Here is an 18,592-nt window from a genome sequence, read left to right as displayed (position 1 = left end):
GTAGTGCCCTTCCTGAAAGGAAGTTATGGCAAAAGTGATATTACAAAATTGGTCATTGACTCATTCCCTGAAGGGCAATTAATGCTGTTTTGCCATCGACCGTCAGAGGAGTGAATGCAACGACAAGAATGTGTGACTGATGACAAATGAAATGGTAAGACCTGTGAAATATCACTGCAAGTGTTGTACATTCATACATGACTTGTGTAATTATAAGAAAAAAAAGTTATTTTTTATTCCAGATGTTTCAAGATTCAGTTGATACCAGACAAAGCCTGCATCACAGGGTGCTGATAGCAGCATTTATTGTATTTGCCCACGGTAGGTCTTCTAAAACTTATAGGTGCCAAACTATTTTAAACTCCTTTCTTTTCTTGCTTCACCACTTCTAATTTGTCTCATTGTATTGTCCTTATACCTCATCTTAGACCTGAGCAGAGGAGGAGCACAGGCATGGACCTACAGCTACAGCATCAGTCCAAACCGTCAGTGGCTTGAGGCCAGTCAGTGGTGCCAGCAGCACTTTACAGACATGGTGGTCATCCAGAACCAGGAGGAGGCTGACTTCCTCAACAATCTGCTGCCATTTAATAAAAAATATTACTGGATAGGCATTCACAAAGTGGGTGGAGGATGGATCCGGGATCGAACCCATGAGAAGGTGCCAGAAGAGGCTCAGAACTGGGCGGCAGAGGAGCCAGATAACATAGCGGGTCAGGACTGTGTGGAGATTTACATTAAGAGGGACAAAGACACAACCAAGTGGAACAATGAGAACTGTGGCAAGGATAAGGGAACTGTCTGCTACACTGGTAAAAGGGCCTTTATTTTGTTCAACATTTACTGACTGCTGCAGGCTTATTATAGCATGTGAGATCTCTCTGCGTGTATGTTTGCAGCCTCTTGTACACAGGATTCCTGCAGTGCCCATGCAGAGTGTGTGGAGACCATAGGGAGCTTTACCTGCAAGTGCCATCATGGTTTCCAGGGATCAGCCTGTGATGAGGGTGAGCAAACATTATCATAATATAGGTGAATCAACCATGGCCTCTTTTGGCATGGCCTTAAATAATATCTTTTTCTTTTTTTCATCAGCGATCGCATGCAAACCCTTTCTGGATCCAGAACGAGGTTCTCACTACTGTTTCCATCCCTATGGGTCCAACCGTTTCAACTCTTCCTGCCTTTTCCACTGTGAACTTGGCTTTCAGTTGGTAGGCGTGCCCCAACTGCTATGCCAAGCCAGTGGAGACTGGAACCACCCTGTTCCTGTGTGTCAAGGTATGGCAACTGGAGATCAATCATGTCCAAACAATTGTTATTTCAGATGTTAATGTTCCAAGAAAAATATTTCTCACTGCCTATCTTAGCTGAACAGTGTCCAGTTCTGAACCACACCAGCGTTGGTGCAGGTAGGATGAACTGCAGCCACCCCATCGCGCCTAACAGCTACAACTCCACCTGTGAGGTCCGCTGCGATGAAGGCTATGAGCCCAGTGGACAGGACCAGATACGTTGTGACCACACCGGCCAGTGGACAGCCAGCGTTCCATCATGCACAAGTAAAGTGATCGTTACCTTCGAATGTAGAATTACCTAGAATCATGTTTTAAATTCTTTGATTAGCTGGCTGCAGTGTGTAGTCACATCCTGTCCAGACAGTACAGCGGCACAGATTCAGGTCACACTTGTTATCACTTTACTTCACACTCATTTGTACGTCGATTGGGAAAACAACATTGTCATTTATTGTGGGTAGGCAGTTACCGTTTCCCTTTACTGTAAATTATGTCAGCATGCTTATTCATACCGCCACCTCATGCTCATGCTATGTTTATGAAAGGGGAGTCATAATACACAGTTGGTCAAACTGAAGTATTTTGTAACAACACTAATTTCCATTGAGCGAACTGTGTGCGATTGATATCTATGTCCCACCACAGAGAAAAAATGCTCGCCCATTTTGTTTCCTGTTACGGGCAACATGACATGTTTGGACACCCTGGAGCCTTTCTCCTTTGGTTCACGGTGTAACTTCACCTGCCAGGAAGGCTACGACCTGACTGGGGACAACACACTCACCTGCCTGGCCTCTGGACAGTGGAGCAAACCTACACCTACATGCACAGGTGGGTCACAGAGATGATGGCAGGGCTCCCTGAAAGGAACACAAGCTTCTTGAAAAAATGCAGCTCTGATGAGTAAAAGTGTTTCTGCTTCTCCAGTGGTACAGTGCGATAGTTTATTGGCTCCCCCTAATGCCTCCATGCAATGCCAGGACCCTCTTGGAGTGTACAGCTATGGCTCAATGTGCACCGTGCAGTGTGAAGAAGGTTTTGATCTGATTGGCACAAACATGACAAAATGTTCTTCACGGGGGAGCTGGAGTCATGCACTTCCTGTTTGCCAAGGTATTACCACAGACGACTGAGTACTGAAGCATAAATAAGTATCAGATACAGTCGGTTCTCATTGCTCCTTCTTCTCTCCCCGATCTCTGTACTTCTTCCAAGTGAGGAGGTGTAACCCGATAAATCCTCCTCATGGCTCCCTAACCTGCTCTGACCCAAATGGTTCCTTCAGTTTTGGTTCTCGATGCATGGCAACCTGTGACGAAGGTTTTCTACTGAATGGGACTGCCAGCACTGAGTGCAACTCCCTGGGCATGTGGAGTGCAGATATACCACAATGTTTGGGTAATAAAAAAATGCCTATCATAATCAATTTTTGTAGTTTATTTTGGTATCATTTGACCACGTTAAGTTCTAAAACATGCTGTTTGTCTCTCCCTCTCTGTGCTTCCTTTCCAGTTAAGAGATGCCCCACTCTGAACTCTCCCCCTCATGGGTCCTTAATCTGCTCTGATCCTCATGCAGAGTTCAGTTTTGGTTCTCAGTGCAACATAACATGTGAGGAGGGCTTTGTCCTCAATGGGACTGCTGACACAGAGTGCACCTCTATGGGCGAGTGGAGCACAGACATCCCTCGTTGTTTGGGTAAAAAGAAAAAGAGAGTGTATCTTTTGTTCTCAATCAACAGATGAACTCTTAATTTAATGGTTGAGGTGGCTAAACTGGACATCTTTACCATGAAAGCACTGATTTCTCCTTGTTCCCCTCCAGCTAAGAGATGTCCCACTCTGAACTCTCCCTCTCATGGCTCCTTCATCTGCTCTGATCCTCATGAAGAGTTCAGTTTTGGTTCTCGGTGCAACATAACATGTGAGGAGGGCTTTCTCGTCAGAGGGACGGCTGACACAGAGTGCACCTCTATGGGCACGTGGAGCGCAGACATCCCACAATGCTTGGGTAAAACAATTGTAGATTATATATAGATTTCGAGCAGATTATTTCCTGTACATGTTGCATTAGAGATAAGTTTTCCTGCTATTTTAGGAACTTTTTATGCAATTCTCAATATCATGTATTTTTTCATTTCTTGCATTCATACATATTCATTACTCTTCTTCTCCCTGACACTTTGCCATTGTCCTTTTAGCTCATTGGTTGTTTTAACTGTCTATTTTTCTAATGCGGGATCAGGATTTTTAGCCGAGCGTGAAGGCTCTGTGAATATAGCTTGTGTTAAGTTTACATGAAAACCACATGAAAGTCTGATATATTCTGTTGGTCTCTCCTTTTACCTGTCTACCTTCCAGCTAAGAGATGTCCCACTCTGAACTCTCCCTCTCATGGCTCCTTCATCTGCGCTGATCCTCATGAAGAGTTCAGTTTTGGTTCTCGGTGCAACATAACATGTGAGGAGGGTTTTGTCCTCAAAGGGACTGCTGACACAGAGTGCACCTCTATGGGCGAGTGGAGCGCAGACATGCCACATTGCCCCGGTAAAAACATCTTTTTATCACAATCTCCTGATTATAGTCGATAGAAGAGCTTGAGATTTAATCGTTTCGATTCTTTGCCATGTGAAGCTCATTAATATCATGGTCTCTCCCTCTATCTCGTCAACTCCAGCTAAGAGATGTCCCACTCTGAACTCTCCCCCTCATGGCTCTCTACTCTGCTCTGGTCCTCATGGACAGCTCAGTTTTGGTTCCCGGTGCACATCAACCTGTGCGGAGGGCTTTGTCCTGAATGGGATGGCTGACACAGAGTGCACCTCTCTGGGCAAGTGGAGCACAGACATCCCTCAGTGCTTAGGTAAAAACATTGTAATCAACAGAAGAACTCTTATTTTTACTGTTTAGATGGCATGACTCTCGATGAAGTAAAGCTTTTAAATAGCTCCATCCCTTTCTGCCTCTGTTTCTCTTCCAGCTAAGAGATGTTCACCTCCAAACTCCTGCTCTCATGGCTCTTTAGTCTGCTCTGCTCCACATGGAGAGTTCAGTTTTGGTTCTCGGTGCACATCGACCTGTGATGAGGGTTTTGTTCTGAATGGGACAGCTGACACAGAGTGCACTTCTCTGGGCAGGTGGAGCACAGACATCCCCTGCTGTCAGGGTAATTAATCACAATCTGAGAGCTGCACTTGGCATAAATATTAAACATACACTTGTGATTTAAAATGTGGGTTTATATGTGTCCATACATTCATTTATTTCATAATCAGCACAGCACTTGTTTCATTAACTTAGGAAATAACCCTTTTTGCTCATTTGTTTCAGTAAATGAGGATTATTTGGTCTTAAGCTGACGGTCATAGTTTTATTCATCTACAGCACAACCATGCCCCCTACTGGCCAAGGCTCCACAACATGGGAGGATGAACTGCAGCCATCCTTACTCCGCTTTCAGCTATGGCTCCCACTGTGACTTTGAATGCAATGAGGGTTTCTGGTTGAGAGGAACATCAGCTATGACATGCAACACCTCAGGCCACTGGAATCAGGATCTGCCCACCTGCCAGCGTGAGTGTCCAGCATTACTTCAAACGCACTGCTATTATCTTGCTGTTCAGGTATTCAGAAAGGTGTTTTCCACATTCAGCGGTGCAGTGTGAGGCGATTCGTGCCTTGCCTTTAGCCCTGTCTATGAACTGCTCCCATCCTCTGGGGAACTTCAGCTTCGGCTCCCAGTGTCTTTTCACCTGTAAAGACGGATTCTCCCTAAATGGCACAGAGGTGCTGTTTTGCTCCTCCACTGGGTTTTGGAGTGAGAGCCTGCCTAAATGCACAGGTAAACAGCTTTTTGCCAGCATGAGTATTAAGCAGGTATAATGTTTACCATGTTTACCATCTTGATATAAAAAGTTAGGATGCTAACTAAGGATCTTGTTCCAGTGGAAGGGATGCCAGTGGGGACTGCCATGCTGATGTATACGGGTATAGGAGCAGCCTCTGTTGTTGTGCCACTTATCCTGATAGGACTGTGTTTGTTCATTATGACGCGATTTAAGAAAAGAGGTGAGACTAACTGTGCTGATGTGACACATACACAGTATATTGTAGCATATATCCTTGATCCTAATTTATGCTTTTTGCAGGAAATACACTCCTGCATGATGGATCAGGATGGGAAGAAAGAGAGAATCCAGCTTTTGAATCTTGATTTTTTTTTTTCTTCTTCTTCTTTCTTTTGCAAATCATTTGAAATATTCGACCCTAATGCTTGCTATTATATGAATCTTGGCAGCGGTACCAAAAGATTACAGGAATAAACTGATTTTGATTTCCATTCAGAACATCCTTAAAGATGCAGATAATCATGCACATTTTACACGAAACCCTTCACCTTTTAATATTAAAGAACCCAAATCATGAAACATAATTCATGCATGATACACATACACTCTGTCTGCAGCTTTTGCTTCATATCCTGCTTGTACATTGCTTAACTGTCAATAAACTATCAACAATTCTTGAATCTCCTCACCATTTATTTTATTCTTTTTTTAGCTGAATCACACAGTATTGCACATTAAGCGTGTGATTGGTGTTGGCAATCTTTCAACTGTGCCCAGTGTCATTTGGTTCAGTATAGGAAAACCTCCCTCGCAGCTCAGTTTACTCACATTTGACCTCCCCCATAGGAACCAATACTGTGGGGTCAGTTGTGGAAGTGGCAGAAAACCTTTGAGATTGCCAAACGGCCACAAAGTGTCAGTTTAGCACATTTGGTGGCCAGAAAGCTCCTGCCACCGAGTGGTGAGGAGGTGATCTATCAGACTGATAGCTTAACGTGTGACAATGGGCACTGATCCGACACCCGAGGGACAATTCACTACCCCCTCAGTAACTACACTATATTGAATTTAATGGCTTGAACTGATGCAGTTGAAAAGATGTTGTATAGTAGAGATGATATACATTTTCGACATTACCAATTTACCACTGTCTCTATTCAGTCTGTCTATTGTAAGGGTGTCTCTACTGTATAGATTCATTCTTGTGTGTCTGTGCCAACAGTAAGCTATACCCCCAGACTTTTAAATGTGCTGCAAACGGCCAATGGAGTATCTTCAGCAAAGCGTGTGCATCTGTCTTGGCGCTGCAACAGCATGAAGCCAATTATAGCAGTTAAAAGACAGAGGGTTTGTGGCCTGTGGTTGGCATGAAGGGTGCAATAAATAACCGAACTGTTGACAGGAAACTGTTTGGCTACCGTCAGAATAATAATGAGGTTATTGCTGCCTGCTGTGACCGTATGATCACGGTTTGATTATTTTTTTCTCATCCCACCCACTGCTGCTGGCAACCATAAATGCATGCCAACTGCACACAGACTCGCGCAAGGGAAGGGAAAAGGCCCTGCAGGTGAGCACCTTGGCTTCCTTCCCTGATATTTAAGTCTGCCTTTTCTCCCTTCATACCTCTAAAGATGTGAGGAAATGCATTATGATGCTTTAGTCCCCTACAACAAAGAGTGTTGTTCCTCCTAACACATGAGCGTGCGTACATGTACATGCCAGCAGACACTTAGAGCAGATACAGACACAGATACAAAGGAACACACACTCACTATACTCTGCTGCACACTTCTTTAGCTTTGGCTGGCAGTAGCATACCGCGGTGACAGACAGTTAGATTGTTCCTGACCATTGACTTGCGCTCTCTGGTCTGCAAGGTCTGATTTCATAGTGGGAAATATGAGATGGGTCCAGGAGAGGGTTCATGGCTGGGGCAAGGAGGCACTCCATACAGTGGGGCTTCATATCTCTGTGTCACCCTGGGCATTCTCCCCTGACACAGCTTTCAGCCCCTCTGTTGTCTGGAGCCCCCTCTCTGGGGCTTCTCAACCTCCTTCCCCAGGATTGGTGCATTCCAGCTGGGCACAGTGCCTGGGTGGTCCCCCCCCTCCTCTCCCATCTATGACTGGAGGAAGGAAAAGGCAGAAAAATGCAGCGAGGGCCTTTGACCGTGAGGAGCACAATGTGAGCGTTGATGATGGCGGCGTGGATGTGATGCTTACCTGCCACTGACCCATACAGCTGTCATAGCCCAGCATTTTACAATCTGATGATCCACCCAACAGCCGGGGGAAGATGCCTTGCTGACCTGTCACCTAGATTGGACTGATAAGCACCGAGGATGGACTGACCCAGCTCTAACCCTCAGCATGAATGCCCCATCTTCATCATAAATCAGCCTGTGCTTCGTGCTCACTGTGCCACACACCATTGCTGAACATTCACTGTATCATAACCATTATTTATTGATCATTGTGGATTCATTCAAGATAAACAGCATACACACATTCTGAGAATAAATACAAATACCCAAACAGCTATTTACATTAGTAGATGCCAATATAATCTCATAATCTAACATTCAAACATAGTGACAGAGGTCCAACAGTGTCATGCATACACAGGAGTTTGTGTTGTACAGTGGGACTGTAAAGCATAAGAGGCAGCAGTGTAATTGTGTTTATATGGAGGTGCACTTGGTATATTGCATCACAGTGTACCCGCGTCCCCTTGGCGGTGATTTTGCAACCACTTCTTCACCACCTTGTGCACGGTACAGACAGATAGATGAAGAGACCAGAGAGCGATGCAGAGCGAGGGAGGCGCGCTGCTTCTCACTGAGTCCAGACTCCAACCTCAGGAGGCAAAGTAAGAGTCCTGCATGGAGTAGAGGCGGTCGATAGGAGTGAGCAGAGAGGAGTCGCCCAGGGGCAGGCAGTCGCTGTCAGCCACGTGACACAGAGGGTCTCTGTCCACGTCACCGTACAGACCTTTAAAGCCTAAAAAAGACACAACACCATTGATCACTGGATAGTTAGGCTGTAATGTGATTACAGATTGGTTTAAAGGGGCATTTCACTGATTTCATTTAGAAAGTTCAGTTTATTTGTCATTTGTACAGTACAACGCAGCCTGTGCAACAGTAGTGTCGTCTGTGATCCGGAGGGCTATCTTGGCTTGGGCGCTAAAATAAACCTTTTTTATTTTTTAAAAGAAACTAATGAAAGACTATCAAATGGGAAATGGTAATGAAAATTACACATCTTAAGGACATTTGCTGGCTTCTGTTTGTTTGTTATTATTATTATTATTATTATTATTATTATTATTATTATTATTATTATTATTATTATTATTATTATTATTATTATTATACACTTCAATGCAATCATTTCAACATTTTGCCCAAAAATCAGTGACGTTTTAGCATTTTGACATTTCTGTTGGTGCAGTGCTAAAATAGAAATGTGTGTTATTCTGCAGCATAAGTGCATAGAGTAGTGCCCCAAGAAACAGTGCTACACTGAGGTCTTTACCGTAGGGGTGCATGTGATCCCCTGGCATCTGAGGTGGGGTCAGGCCCTGTCTGAAGGGGTCCATGTCAAAGTCCTGCTGCTCCAGTGTGGTGAGTCCCATCTGCTGCTGCTGCTGCTGCTGCTGAATGTGGATATAGGAGGACCCAAGGCGCTCCATCTCAGAGGTCAAACCGCCACAGGAGGGCGCTGTGGGGCACAGGAGATAGTGTTCACTGCTGTCTGTTACAGTATTTTTCAGTAAGCTTTTGTGCCCTTTGCTACCTTCATGTTGCTTTGAATACTTAGCCTCTGTACCGCTCTATTAGTGTATTTTTGTGGCTTTCAAAACTTGCATATGTGTCAAGATTTCTATCGGAAATCTTTTAAAGGGACACGGAATTCTGAGTGGTATTAAACCTTATCTGACTCTCCCCCCTTTGCAGTATTTCTAACTCAATTCTGTCTGCTAAAATAATCTTCAATACACAACACTCATTGCACTTGTACAAAATGGATCATATGACATTTTTCTTTCTTTGAAAATTAGTTTGTCATTGCAGAGAAGTACGAGGCAAATCTACCTTTATCTTTAGGATGTCGTATCATGTGGGAGTAATAAAGCACTCATGAAATCAGTCTGATACCTGTGTGATGCGATGGGTGCTCACGCTGCTCCTGCGTCTGCTGCTCCTGCTGCTGCTGCTGCTGCTGCTGCTGTCTCCTGGCCAGTTTCTTCATCTGAAAACATGCACCAGCAGACATGAAGCTCACATACAGACCTGGTGTAAAACATTTTCCTCACTCCACAGTCCCTCTGCCACCCAGGCGTACGAGTGTGTTCGCTCAATTGCAAAGTATTAACAGCGAGGTAAAGGACATCTTTCAGTGGAGGAGGGAAGCCACACATGAGTCCACTTTGTGAGGAAATATGGGGTTTAATCTACAGTGATCTCGCAGTGAGATGTCATCAGTTTCCTGTATGAAGAGATAACCAGGCTGATTTCCACTCTGGCATACAAACAAGGTGCAGAAAGAGTCCTTTTATTAGTAGCGCATATGACCGTGTGTGTGTGTGCATGCATGCATGCGTGTTTGTGTGTACTTTGTATTACTTTGGCTCTTTGGTTCTGGAACCAGACCTGCACAACCCGGACGCTCAGACCAGTCTCTGCTGCCAAGGTCTCCCTTACCTTGGATCAAGATTCAGGGGGAGGGAGAAAGTAAGAAAGGGAGGGTGAAAAAATTGGAAAATAGAAACAGTGAGGAGGTCACTTCAAGGTTGTTTGAGGTGCCTCAGTGATCTACCTTAAACAAGAACGAAACAATAAAACATTTATGTTTTTTTAGAAATACTTTTAAAACATTCTGCACTTTCAGATTAGTACATATCTGCACATTAGCAGTACAAAATAACTCAATTCCTGTCAGATTTCTGGGCTAACTTCTACATTTTTAAGGAGTTATTTCTTTTGTTCTTTCTGGAAAAACACAGTAAAAACAACACATGACACAGTGGTTTTCTGTCCACATTCTGAGGTAGAAGTGTATCTACTCTGAGGATCTCATCAGCTAAAAAACATACAAAACAACTAATATTTCGTCAAAATTAAGAAAGAAAGAAAGAAAGAAAGAAAGAAAGAAAGAAAGAAAGAAAGAAAGAAAGAAAGAAAGAAAGAAAACTACACTTCCTGTAAAGTTTTGATACTGTTGGATGCTAATTTCTAAGGCTAGGCTATGTTATATCCTCATTAAAATGACTGGAATTGACAGTTTTTGGTGGAGTTGCATACATACACTGTGCAAATTCGCTCTTCATATCTGAAACAGAAGCGAATGTGACACAGACTTTAGCGCTTTCTATCCACACACTGGTTAGTGAACACAGAATAAACACTCTACCTTCCGGCAAGGCTTGGATGACACCTCAAAGGAGGCTTTAAATGTGCGTCTTTGTTGAGTGGTCAGAATAGTGCGCGGCCTCTTGGGACGTTTGCTCTCCGGGTCCTCTGACCTGACTCGTCTGCCTGAACCCCTCCCAGATTCCTCCTCCTCTTCTTCTTCTTCATCATCACTTTTACCTAGGGGGCAGACAGGAGTGAAGCGCAGATGTTTATTCACTTATTAAGGAAGACAAATGTTGAGAGATAGGTAGAAAAAGAAATTCATGCCATCAATCTAAGATGTCTCATTTGCATTTAGTTATTTTGTGATTAAGAATTGTAGCTGATGATTGTAGCTCGCCTGATCTCTGAACTCAACCAGGTTGCCTACATTTCCCAGAAAGCTTTTTAACAACATAGCGTGACTCAATATCCCAGCAGCATTTGAATTGGATGGAAAAGTAGTCGGAAACATTAAAATAAAAGCAGGCATGATCAACATTTGACACATATCATATGGTCTTTTTCATTGCTACCTTAGAGGAAACAATTAATTATTGATGGATTGTTTTGACCCAGAGTCAGTTTTTTTTTTCATTAATTATATTAATGTGATTATTTTGACCCATTGATGGACAGAACAAACTCAAGATTAAATTGTGAATATCACAAATGAAGTTGTTAGTTCTACACATGGGTACTGAGAAACTCTGACTCAATATTGGATTGGTATTGGGTCAGATTTACCCCAGTGATGAGTATACAAACACACACACACACACACACACAAAAACACACACACACTGTATACCGCCTGTACCTGTGTCAGAGGAGGTCGGGCTGGCCAGACACTGGTGGTAGTCCTCTCTGGCACACAGTAGCTGTCCCTCCCTGAGGACACAGCGGTCTCCAGTCTGCAGGCGGCAGGAACAAACGCTGCAGGTGAAGCAGCGCAGGTGGAACACAGCGGCCCCCGCACGCATCACCAGCTCTGTGGGAGAGATGGCCTCCGCACAGCCCCCACAACGCACTGCAAACAGACTGTAGAGAGGGGTGGGAGGGTGGGGGTGTAACGAGGGAGGAAATAGAGAGAAATTGTGAGAGCTCAGTAAATAAAAGAGAGCAGTGCTTTTGTTTGACTGGATGGAGCTTAAGCATAAGCTGAGACACTTGAGGACCCCTCACACCTCAGTAAAGGGACCCCATGAGAAAAAAAAATGCTTGGTTGACTTGGGGAATGTTGCTGAGTCGAGCTGTCACTCAAAACAAACTGCCAACCTGACTTCTCCCCTTTCCTCCTCCTCCCCCTGCTCCGACCACTCAGACGCATACCCTTAGCGTGGCGGGTGTGCATCTTAGCGCCTGGCAACCAGGACTGGTGGGCTTAGCCTCAGAGACTGTTGCCGTGGCTCCGGCTGCCGTGTCCGAGGCTGTGCTCCTGGGGAGGCAGGAGAAAAGCTCTCGGCAGGCCATGGCTCCAGGCAGAGGGGGGGAATCAGATCTCCCGGTGGGAGAGGCTGAGCCGCCGGTCCCATGAATTATCCGCGGAATTATCCCTAAGTCTGCTTAACCAGAGCGGGACAAAGACAGAGCCAGCCCCCGAGCAGCAGGACCATTGTCCGCTGGCTGACACCGCGGCATTTTGGGTCTGTCACGCAGGATGATGCGTCATCATTCTGGAACTGGTGTTTGTCTCCAGACCTGACTGGGTCACCAGACCAGTCAGCCCAGAGGCATGAGAAAGTGACAGCTTTTTGTCCACCTTTTTGTTTTCAAATAAAAATACTTCGTGTGACCCATAAGGAGAGTCTACACACAGTACATCACTGAATGTATCATTTGTATTTTTTTTTTACTACTTTGTGACCTAGGAGCATTCGAGGTTTGTGTAAAATAAAAAATTCCTTTGATACTGATCAGTGCAGCTGCTCATGCTCAAATGAAAGCTTTTACTTTTCAGAGTAACATTAGCATGTTAGTATTGATCCTGTATTGGCCTCCCATGTGGTCAGCTGCGGAAATGATGAGCCACAGCCATCATATCTGTTTCACTGGAAAAACTTTATGGTAAACTTTATCTTTATAGTCATTTATATCCATTATATAATTATAAATCTATGCCTTTTGTCTCAGTTATGGCTGTAGTTTTCATTGACATATGCTCCTTTCACGTCACTAAAAAGAAAAATGATTTTTTCTAGTGTGGAAATTTTATGCCAAAATTGCTTTTGCTTCAGCACAAATTTTAGCAATAGGTGGTGTCCATGAAATACATCTAAAAAAAAAAAGATTTCATGTTAACTTTCACGTGAAACAAATATTGCATTTGGGAATTCAGCACAATATTTGCACGCAAACAAAAACTCCCACTAAACAGAAAGCAAACAGCCAGGTTGAGACATCCTTGTCAAAAGGTCTGGAGCTGCAACATCCTGAAGCCAAACATTGCTGGGACCTCTCACTGTTGCTGTGGGGTCGCTAGGGAAACGGTAAAGCCCATTCCCAGCAGCTCAGGAGGGTCAGTCGGGCTGCTTGACCCATCGGAGTCGTCTGCCTCACGGCCTCAGTGGTATGCGCTTTAATATGGCCAACATACCGTCTGTGGTATGCGCATTCCTGTGGCAACACAAGATGCATCAACGAAACATTTTCAAAGGAAGTGTGGCGGAGAAAATACCCGGGATGTTTCAAGGATGCAGCGTTTGACTTGATGTCTCAGTGTGATGCTAATGCTAGCTGTCAGCGGAGAAGAAACTGTGGGCATTAATGTTGTGAGATCACTCGTGTTTCGAGAATCGCTTTTCCATTATGCGCCTTGTCCAGTTCGTCTTATTGTGCCCAGTATTCTTAAGCGTTGTTAATGCAAAGGTAAGAGTACCTCCAATACTTATGGAGCAGCTCAAGGTGTTTAATATTTCAGAGTTTCCGTTGACATGATTGGCCCAGAGGCCCTGCCAGGAGAGCGGGAACACTCAGTCACGCTGGATTTAGACATGGCAATTAGTGACAAGATCATTACAGAGAAACAAGTCAGCAAAAATCCTGCGCTCCTCCACACTGACACGGCCAGGGTCAGGCGCTCTCAAGGCAAATGCGATGTATAATAAGATGAGAGTTTAGCAGAAATGTACAACACACACACACACACACACACACACACACACACACACACACACACACACACACACACAGAGCGAAAGCCCTCCCCACTCATTGTCCCTGCCCTGACTTTAGCGCTGACCTTTGGCGCTCAGGCAAACAGACTGCTGGTCTAGTGGACATGCAGAGAGACAGATCCTGTTTCTGGATCAGGTTAACATGGATCCTTTGCAGAACACACACACACACACACACACACACACACACACACACACACACACACACACACACCAGCAGAGAGCGTGTATCAGATACAGATCTGCGGGTCAAGTGCACCACCAGTCACAGCGCTGATCTGACGACCAATCTGATGTCCAGTCCACCTGACCACTGAACCGTTCAGCCAATCTAAATCTACTGACAATCTAAGCAACCTAAACATCACATTGTCAGACAGGAATTTGCATAGTGCGTCATTAAATTACAGCACAGTGTGCTGGATGTATTGTGTGTCCTGTGTGAGTCCCTCAGGTCAGGCAAAACAAACGACATAGATTGGACGGACAATGCAACCAATTCAGGAATATCTATTAATACCCCTGACAATCTTATGCTGTTTTGTCCTGGAAAATCTCATCATATAACCTCAGCATATAGAACAAAATATTTAAAGAGCTGCCATGGAAGAAAGTAGACTTTCATGATCATTATAATCACTTTGTAGTAACTGAATTTAAGTGCCATTTTTTAAAAACATGCATCACAGAATAACTAATAAGACAAATGTATTAATATGTCAAGAATGGCCACAAGAAAATAAATCCATCCAATTATCTAAACCAACTAATCATTAATGATTTACTTGATTTAGGAACTCTCTGGTGGTTATTTATGGAATTTAATACCAATCCCATGAATTTTGCCAGTGGCTTCATAATGAGTTTTTAAATGTCACTAAAAGCATAAACAATGAGGTCAGTTGTTCTGCAGGGTAATCTGAGTTTACATAAATAAAATCATCAAGTCAAAATAAGTCCTGCATCAGGACATCGTGGTGTGAAACGACAATTGTAGACTCGATTGTCGGTCTTCAAAATCACCTTTTTGCTAATCTTTACATTCTGGTGATGTACAGGATGAGTTCAAAGCTGCTGCAGTCATTGATAAATATTCATACAGGCTGAAAATCAGGAAGGTTTTCTCAAAAAATACTTGACACAAGCAGAACTTATGCGGCTTGTTTGAATTATTTCATCTGAACTGGATGGCAAGATGTCTGTTTAAGTTTAACAGGTACAGCATTAAGTACAAATATGATGCTAAATGTCCTAAATCTAAATAATTATAACAAAGAACGTGCATCCATTAATGGTTTACATCTAAAAAAGATCAGAGCTAGTTCACAGGGTGACTCAGTGCCAGTGTCAATACATTAAATACATGTTTTTGTTTTTATTTTTTGTATGTTCTTCCCCTTTCATTTAGTTTTTCTGTTGCTATGTTGATCTTGCTTCTTTGATGCTTTTCCTTATACTCTCTGAATACTGGAAGAGATTTGATTTAAGTTTGCTTTCCTTCCTTCCAGCAGCATTATCTGGCATGAATCCATAGATTAATCTTAACATATCTAATAACTCACCATTCAGATGTTAGTTATGTATGGCCTTTTGGACCCTGTAATATAAGCATAATGGCATATTATAAGCTGCTGTGTTCAGGGAGTTCAACTACTAGCATTAATGCCTTATAACTCCCACAAACAGGCCAAACCTGGTGGTGCGACTGGCGCTGATTTCCCACATGAGCAAAGGGAAAAACAGGGCGAGACTCAAATAGAAGATTCAGCATGTGGTAAGAGACAAATGTTGTCACAGTATGGAATAATCGTCACTTACGAGCTGGCTTCACACTCCTCCTGGATGAAAAGAGGCACACAGTTTGCACTGCGAGAGAAACACTGGCACAGTTTTAAAGCCCCTCATCCTGGACAAAAGTGGTGCTCATGTGTTATAAGGTGCCATAACCCCAGACAGGAGGAGCGAGGAGGTGGAGACATGAGACCTCAGAGGCAGAGCTCTGGCACCAGGCCTCCTGCTAATTGGTCAGGTCAGATATCTCACGGTCGGCTGGGCGTTGTCCCATCGCTCGACACAGCGGCTGCTGTGTGCAGAGCTTTCCAGATGCCACGGCACATAACGCCAGGGCTCGTGGAGCGCACTGTCCCCCAAAATAAGTTCACACCAGCCTCGCCGTCTCTCTTGTAGGGATGCACCAGACCTTCTGACATATGGCTCTACTCTCCTAATTACCTCTCAGTCCTGCTCTTTTCTCTGCGCTTCAACCAAGTGCTGCACTGATCATGCTAAGCACTTTGAGCAGGTTTTACAAGAATCCACTCTGACATCCATTTATCCATCAAAACACCGGTTAAAACGTTCATGTCAGCGCTTGTCCTAAAAATCAGAATGTTTTAAACGTTCTGATGAGAAATGCTCTGATCACAAAGGCGCACAGGCATCCAACACCGCTGCAGTGTCATTTAGCTGACTGGGAACATGATGGCGGGGAGCATTTTGGACCAGTGAGTGTAACATATCTCGTTTCCCTGCCTGCTTGGCAGAACCGCCGTCACTAAATTGTTCAGAAATAATGTGAGTTGATTCCTGTTAGGGTGTGCAGTTTTTGTCTTGGCTCTTGTTTAGGTGAGAGCATGTTTTGGAGAACGAATGAGGGGATGAGGCAGTGAGTGGGTAGGAGGGAGTTGGGCGATGGGTGACGATGGTGGGAGTTTTGGGGGGGGGGGGGGACCGCCTCATCGACGAGACCATATGTTGTCCCCAGCTTGCAGTTGCCACGCCAATGGGCCTTGAAATTTTAACACATTTTGACAATGTGTCAGTTGAGCTCTACCCCTGGTCGTGTGCTGTATGTGTGTGTGAAGGTGTGATCGTGTTGTTTTGTGTGTGTGTGTGTGTGTGTGTGTGTGTGTGTGTGTGTGTGTGTATGGATGTACACTATGCAATAGTGTTCTCGCATTCCAGCTCCCTCGCCACCCCTTCCTCCTACAGTCACCTTGTTCTCTCGCACTGTGCCAAGTTCCCTGGAAGTCAACTTACACCATATACGCACACACACAACAACACATGAACACACACACACACACACACAACTCAATGCTTTTGCCATAAACTATACCCATGCTGTACGTGCAGAATGTAAAACTCTGTATTGATAGATATGTTTAAGTTAGAGACATCACTTGTTTCCCCACTGTCTCTCTCAGGTCTGTCTCATACACACACACACACACACACACACACACACACACACACACACACACACACACACACACACACACATTCTTAGTCAAGGTCAGATCTAGACAAGGGTTCTGTTGTAAAAATGACTTAATAACACAAAATAATTTTTGGACCCCGGGCCAAAGAAACACAATGAGATGTACAAGATACGACGAAATAAAATAAACAACCTGCAACAAAACTAAAAGTACATTAGTGAAACGCTACTGGAGTTTATTTCCTATGCATGAACTCTAATGTTGGTAGCATATTTCTAACATATGCATGTGCCAAAAAAAAATTAAAAAAAATGCAGGTCTAGAAAATAAATTATACTAAAAAATGGATGCATATATGGTGCATTTATTTAAATATAATTAAAATGCCTTCATTCAGTGACTTAACATCTGAAAAATTGACTTAGTCACATGACTTTGGTTCCCAAAAACATTTTCTGCATATATTTTTTTTTTAGATTAAATTAAATGGTATATCTTAATGCAAAACCTCTGAGAAAAAAACAAAAACAGAAACATAAAATCAGATGTTCAACCCGTAAAGCCTCATTACAAACCTCTCACCAGGGATGAAAAGTTAATATATGAATGCGATGTGAGTGTTTTATGATTTCAGCTGTAACATCTGGAGAAAGCAAACAATGAAGAGTTTGACATCAGCACTCACTCAGCATAGTCCCGCTTGCAGTAAAGTTTGCGGTCCCGCAGAAAGCAGGAGTTCTGGAGCGCGTCCCCGCACGCCGCGCACCGCACGCACTCCTCATGCCAGAGGCCGTCAGTGACTCTGAGCAGAAATCTGTCTCTGATCAGCCGGTGGCACCCGGCACACACTGCCCCCTGAGCCATATCTGCAATGATGGGGAAATCCTTTAATTAGGACACTTCAGCAATCAGCAGGACGCAACAAAGTTTGATGGGGAGGCCGTTAAGTGCAGCTTTTCCTCCTTAAAATGTGAAGGAAAAGTAGTTAGTTTTGTTCAATAAAATGTGTGTATTATATAAGAGGTCACCAGTTGTTTTTAGCCGTTTATGACCGTTGTTTAAATTGGCCGAAAATTAAGTTCGATTGATGACCGTGTGCTAAAAAATAGCGCTAAAAACCAAATACCGCAAGTGAAATTAACATCAAAAATTCATGTTTTTACATCAAAATCTTGCCAACTAAATGTGAAGTTTTACCCACCTAAGCATAATGCCGGTCGATCCACCATGGCAGCCCTCTGAGGAAACACATTTTCACCAAAGTTAATGGAGAGAAGATGAATATTGTAAAATAACATTTCAAAGATGTTTAAGTTCAAGAAGCTCATACCTGCAAAACAAAAACAAAAATCCTCCCAAAATGGAATAAAATCAAATAAACGCGAGTTTCCAGACGGTGGAAAAGTAGTTTGGGGTGATCAGCTTCTTCTCAGCATCTCCGGCGCTCAACTTGCTGCTCGGAGCAGAAAGCAGCAAAGTTTGTCCTCAGAGCTTCCGTCGACCTCTCTGAGTCCACCGTTATTGACTATTTAGGCTGTCTATCAATTATCCTATTAGGAGTGAACGGGAAGGAGAGAGAGAGAGACAGAAACTGAGAGAGAGAGAGAGAGAGAGAGAGAGAGAGAGAGAGAGACTTCCTCCATGTGCAGGTG

The 18,592-nt window shown here is 43.8% G+C and overlaps 2 protein-coding genes across 5 annotated transcripts; one reads left to right on the top strand and one right to left on the bottom strand.

Moving 5' to 3' along the window:
- The first annotated feature begins 104 nt into the window (after positions 1 to 104).
- Positions 105 to 5,774, top strand: selp (selectin P). 4 transcript variants are annotated; one of them, XM_070961097.1, is made up of 17 exons: positions 105 to 154; positions 243 to 321; positions 429 to 812; positions 900 to 1,007; positions 1,096 to 1,281; positions 1,371 to 1,562; positions 1,944 to 2,129; positions 2,226 to 2,411; positions 2,514 to 2,696; positions 2,811 to 2,996; positions 3,123 to 3,308; positions 3,659 to 3,844; positions 3,975 to 4,160; positions 4,682 to 4,870; positions 4,950 to 5,138; positions 5,243 to 5,365; positions 5,446 to 5,580. In XM_070961097.1, the coding sequence occupies exons 1-17, from the start codon at positions 140 to 142 to the stop codon at positions 5,508 to 5,510; spliced, it is 2,829 nt and encodes a 942-aa protein (XP_070817198.1). In that variant the 5' UTR covers positions 105 to 139; the 3' UTR covers positions 5,511 to 5,580. The 4 variants fall into 4 exon arrangements, with proteins under 4 accessions (XP_070817198.1, XP_070817195.1, XP_070817196.1 ...); XM_070961094.1 differs by lacking the exons at positions 105 to 154; positions 243 to 321 and adding an exon at positions 4,278 to 4,463 and having other exon boundaries at positions 447 to 812; positions 5,446 to 5,774; XM_070961095.1 differs by lacking the exons at positions 105 to 154; positions 243 to 321; positions 2,811 to 2,996 and adding an exon at positions 4,278 to 4,463 and having other exon boundaries at positions 447 to 812; positions 5,446 to 5,774.
- Positions 5,775 to 7,594: 1,820 nt separating this feature from the next.
- On the bottom strand, positions 7,595 to 18,505 carry lmx1a (LIM homeobox transcription factor 1, alpha). The gene is made up of 9 exons (XM_070961395.1): positions 18,271 to 18,505; positions 18,142 to 18,178; positions 17,626 to 17,806; positions 11,364 to 11,584; positions 10,563 to 10,741; positions 9,776 to 9,853; positions 9,308 to 9,401; positions 8,685 to 8,870; positions 7,595 to 8,147 (listed from the first exon to the last, which is right to left on the bottom strand). The coding sequence occupies exons 2-9, from the start codon at positions 18,167 to 18,169 to the stop codon at positions 8,005 to 8,007; spliced, it is 1,110 nt and encodes a 369-aa protein (XP_070817496.1). The 5' UTR covers positions 18,170 to 18,178; positions 18,271 to 18,505; the 3' UTR covers positions 7,595 to 8,004.
- Positions 18,506 to 18,592: the final 87 nt, after the last annotated feature.

Source organism: Chaetodon trifascialis, chromosome 4 (assembly GCF_039877785.1).
Source record: "Chaetodon trifascialis isolate fChaTrf1 chromosome 4, fChaTrf1.hap1, whole genome shotgun sequence".
Lineage (NCBI taxonomy): Eukaryota > Metazoa > Chordata > Actinopteri > Chaetodontiformes > Chaetodontidae > Chaetodon > Chaetodon trifascialis.
This window is presented reverse-complemented; position numbering and strand designations above follow the sequence as displayed.

Bases quoted from the DNA above. Each gene is read 5' to 3' on its own strand.
- selp (XM_070961097.1), top strand. The intron at 2,697-2,810 runs GTAATAAAAAAA...CTTCCTTTCCAG, and splicing joins AGATATACCACAATGTTTGG to TTAAGAGATGCCCCACTCTG. The intron at 5,366-5,445 runs GTGAGACTAACT...TGCTTTTTGCAG, and splicing joins GACGCGATTTAAGAAAAGAG to GAAATACACTCCTGCATGAT.
- lmx1a (XM_070961395.1), bottom strand. From the start codon at position 18,169: ATGGTGGATCGACCGGCATTATGCTTAG. The intron at 9,402-9,775 runs GTAATACAAAGT...GCATGTTTTCAG, and splicing joins TCCAGAACCAAAGAGCCAAA to ATGAAGAAACTGGCCAGGAG. The intron at 8,871-9,307 runs GTATCAGACTGA...TGTGCCCCACAG, and splicing joins GCACCCATCGCATCACACAG to CGCCCTCCTGTGGCGGTTTG.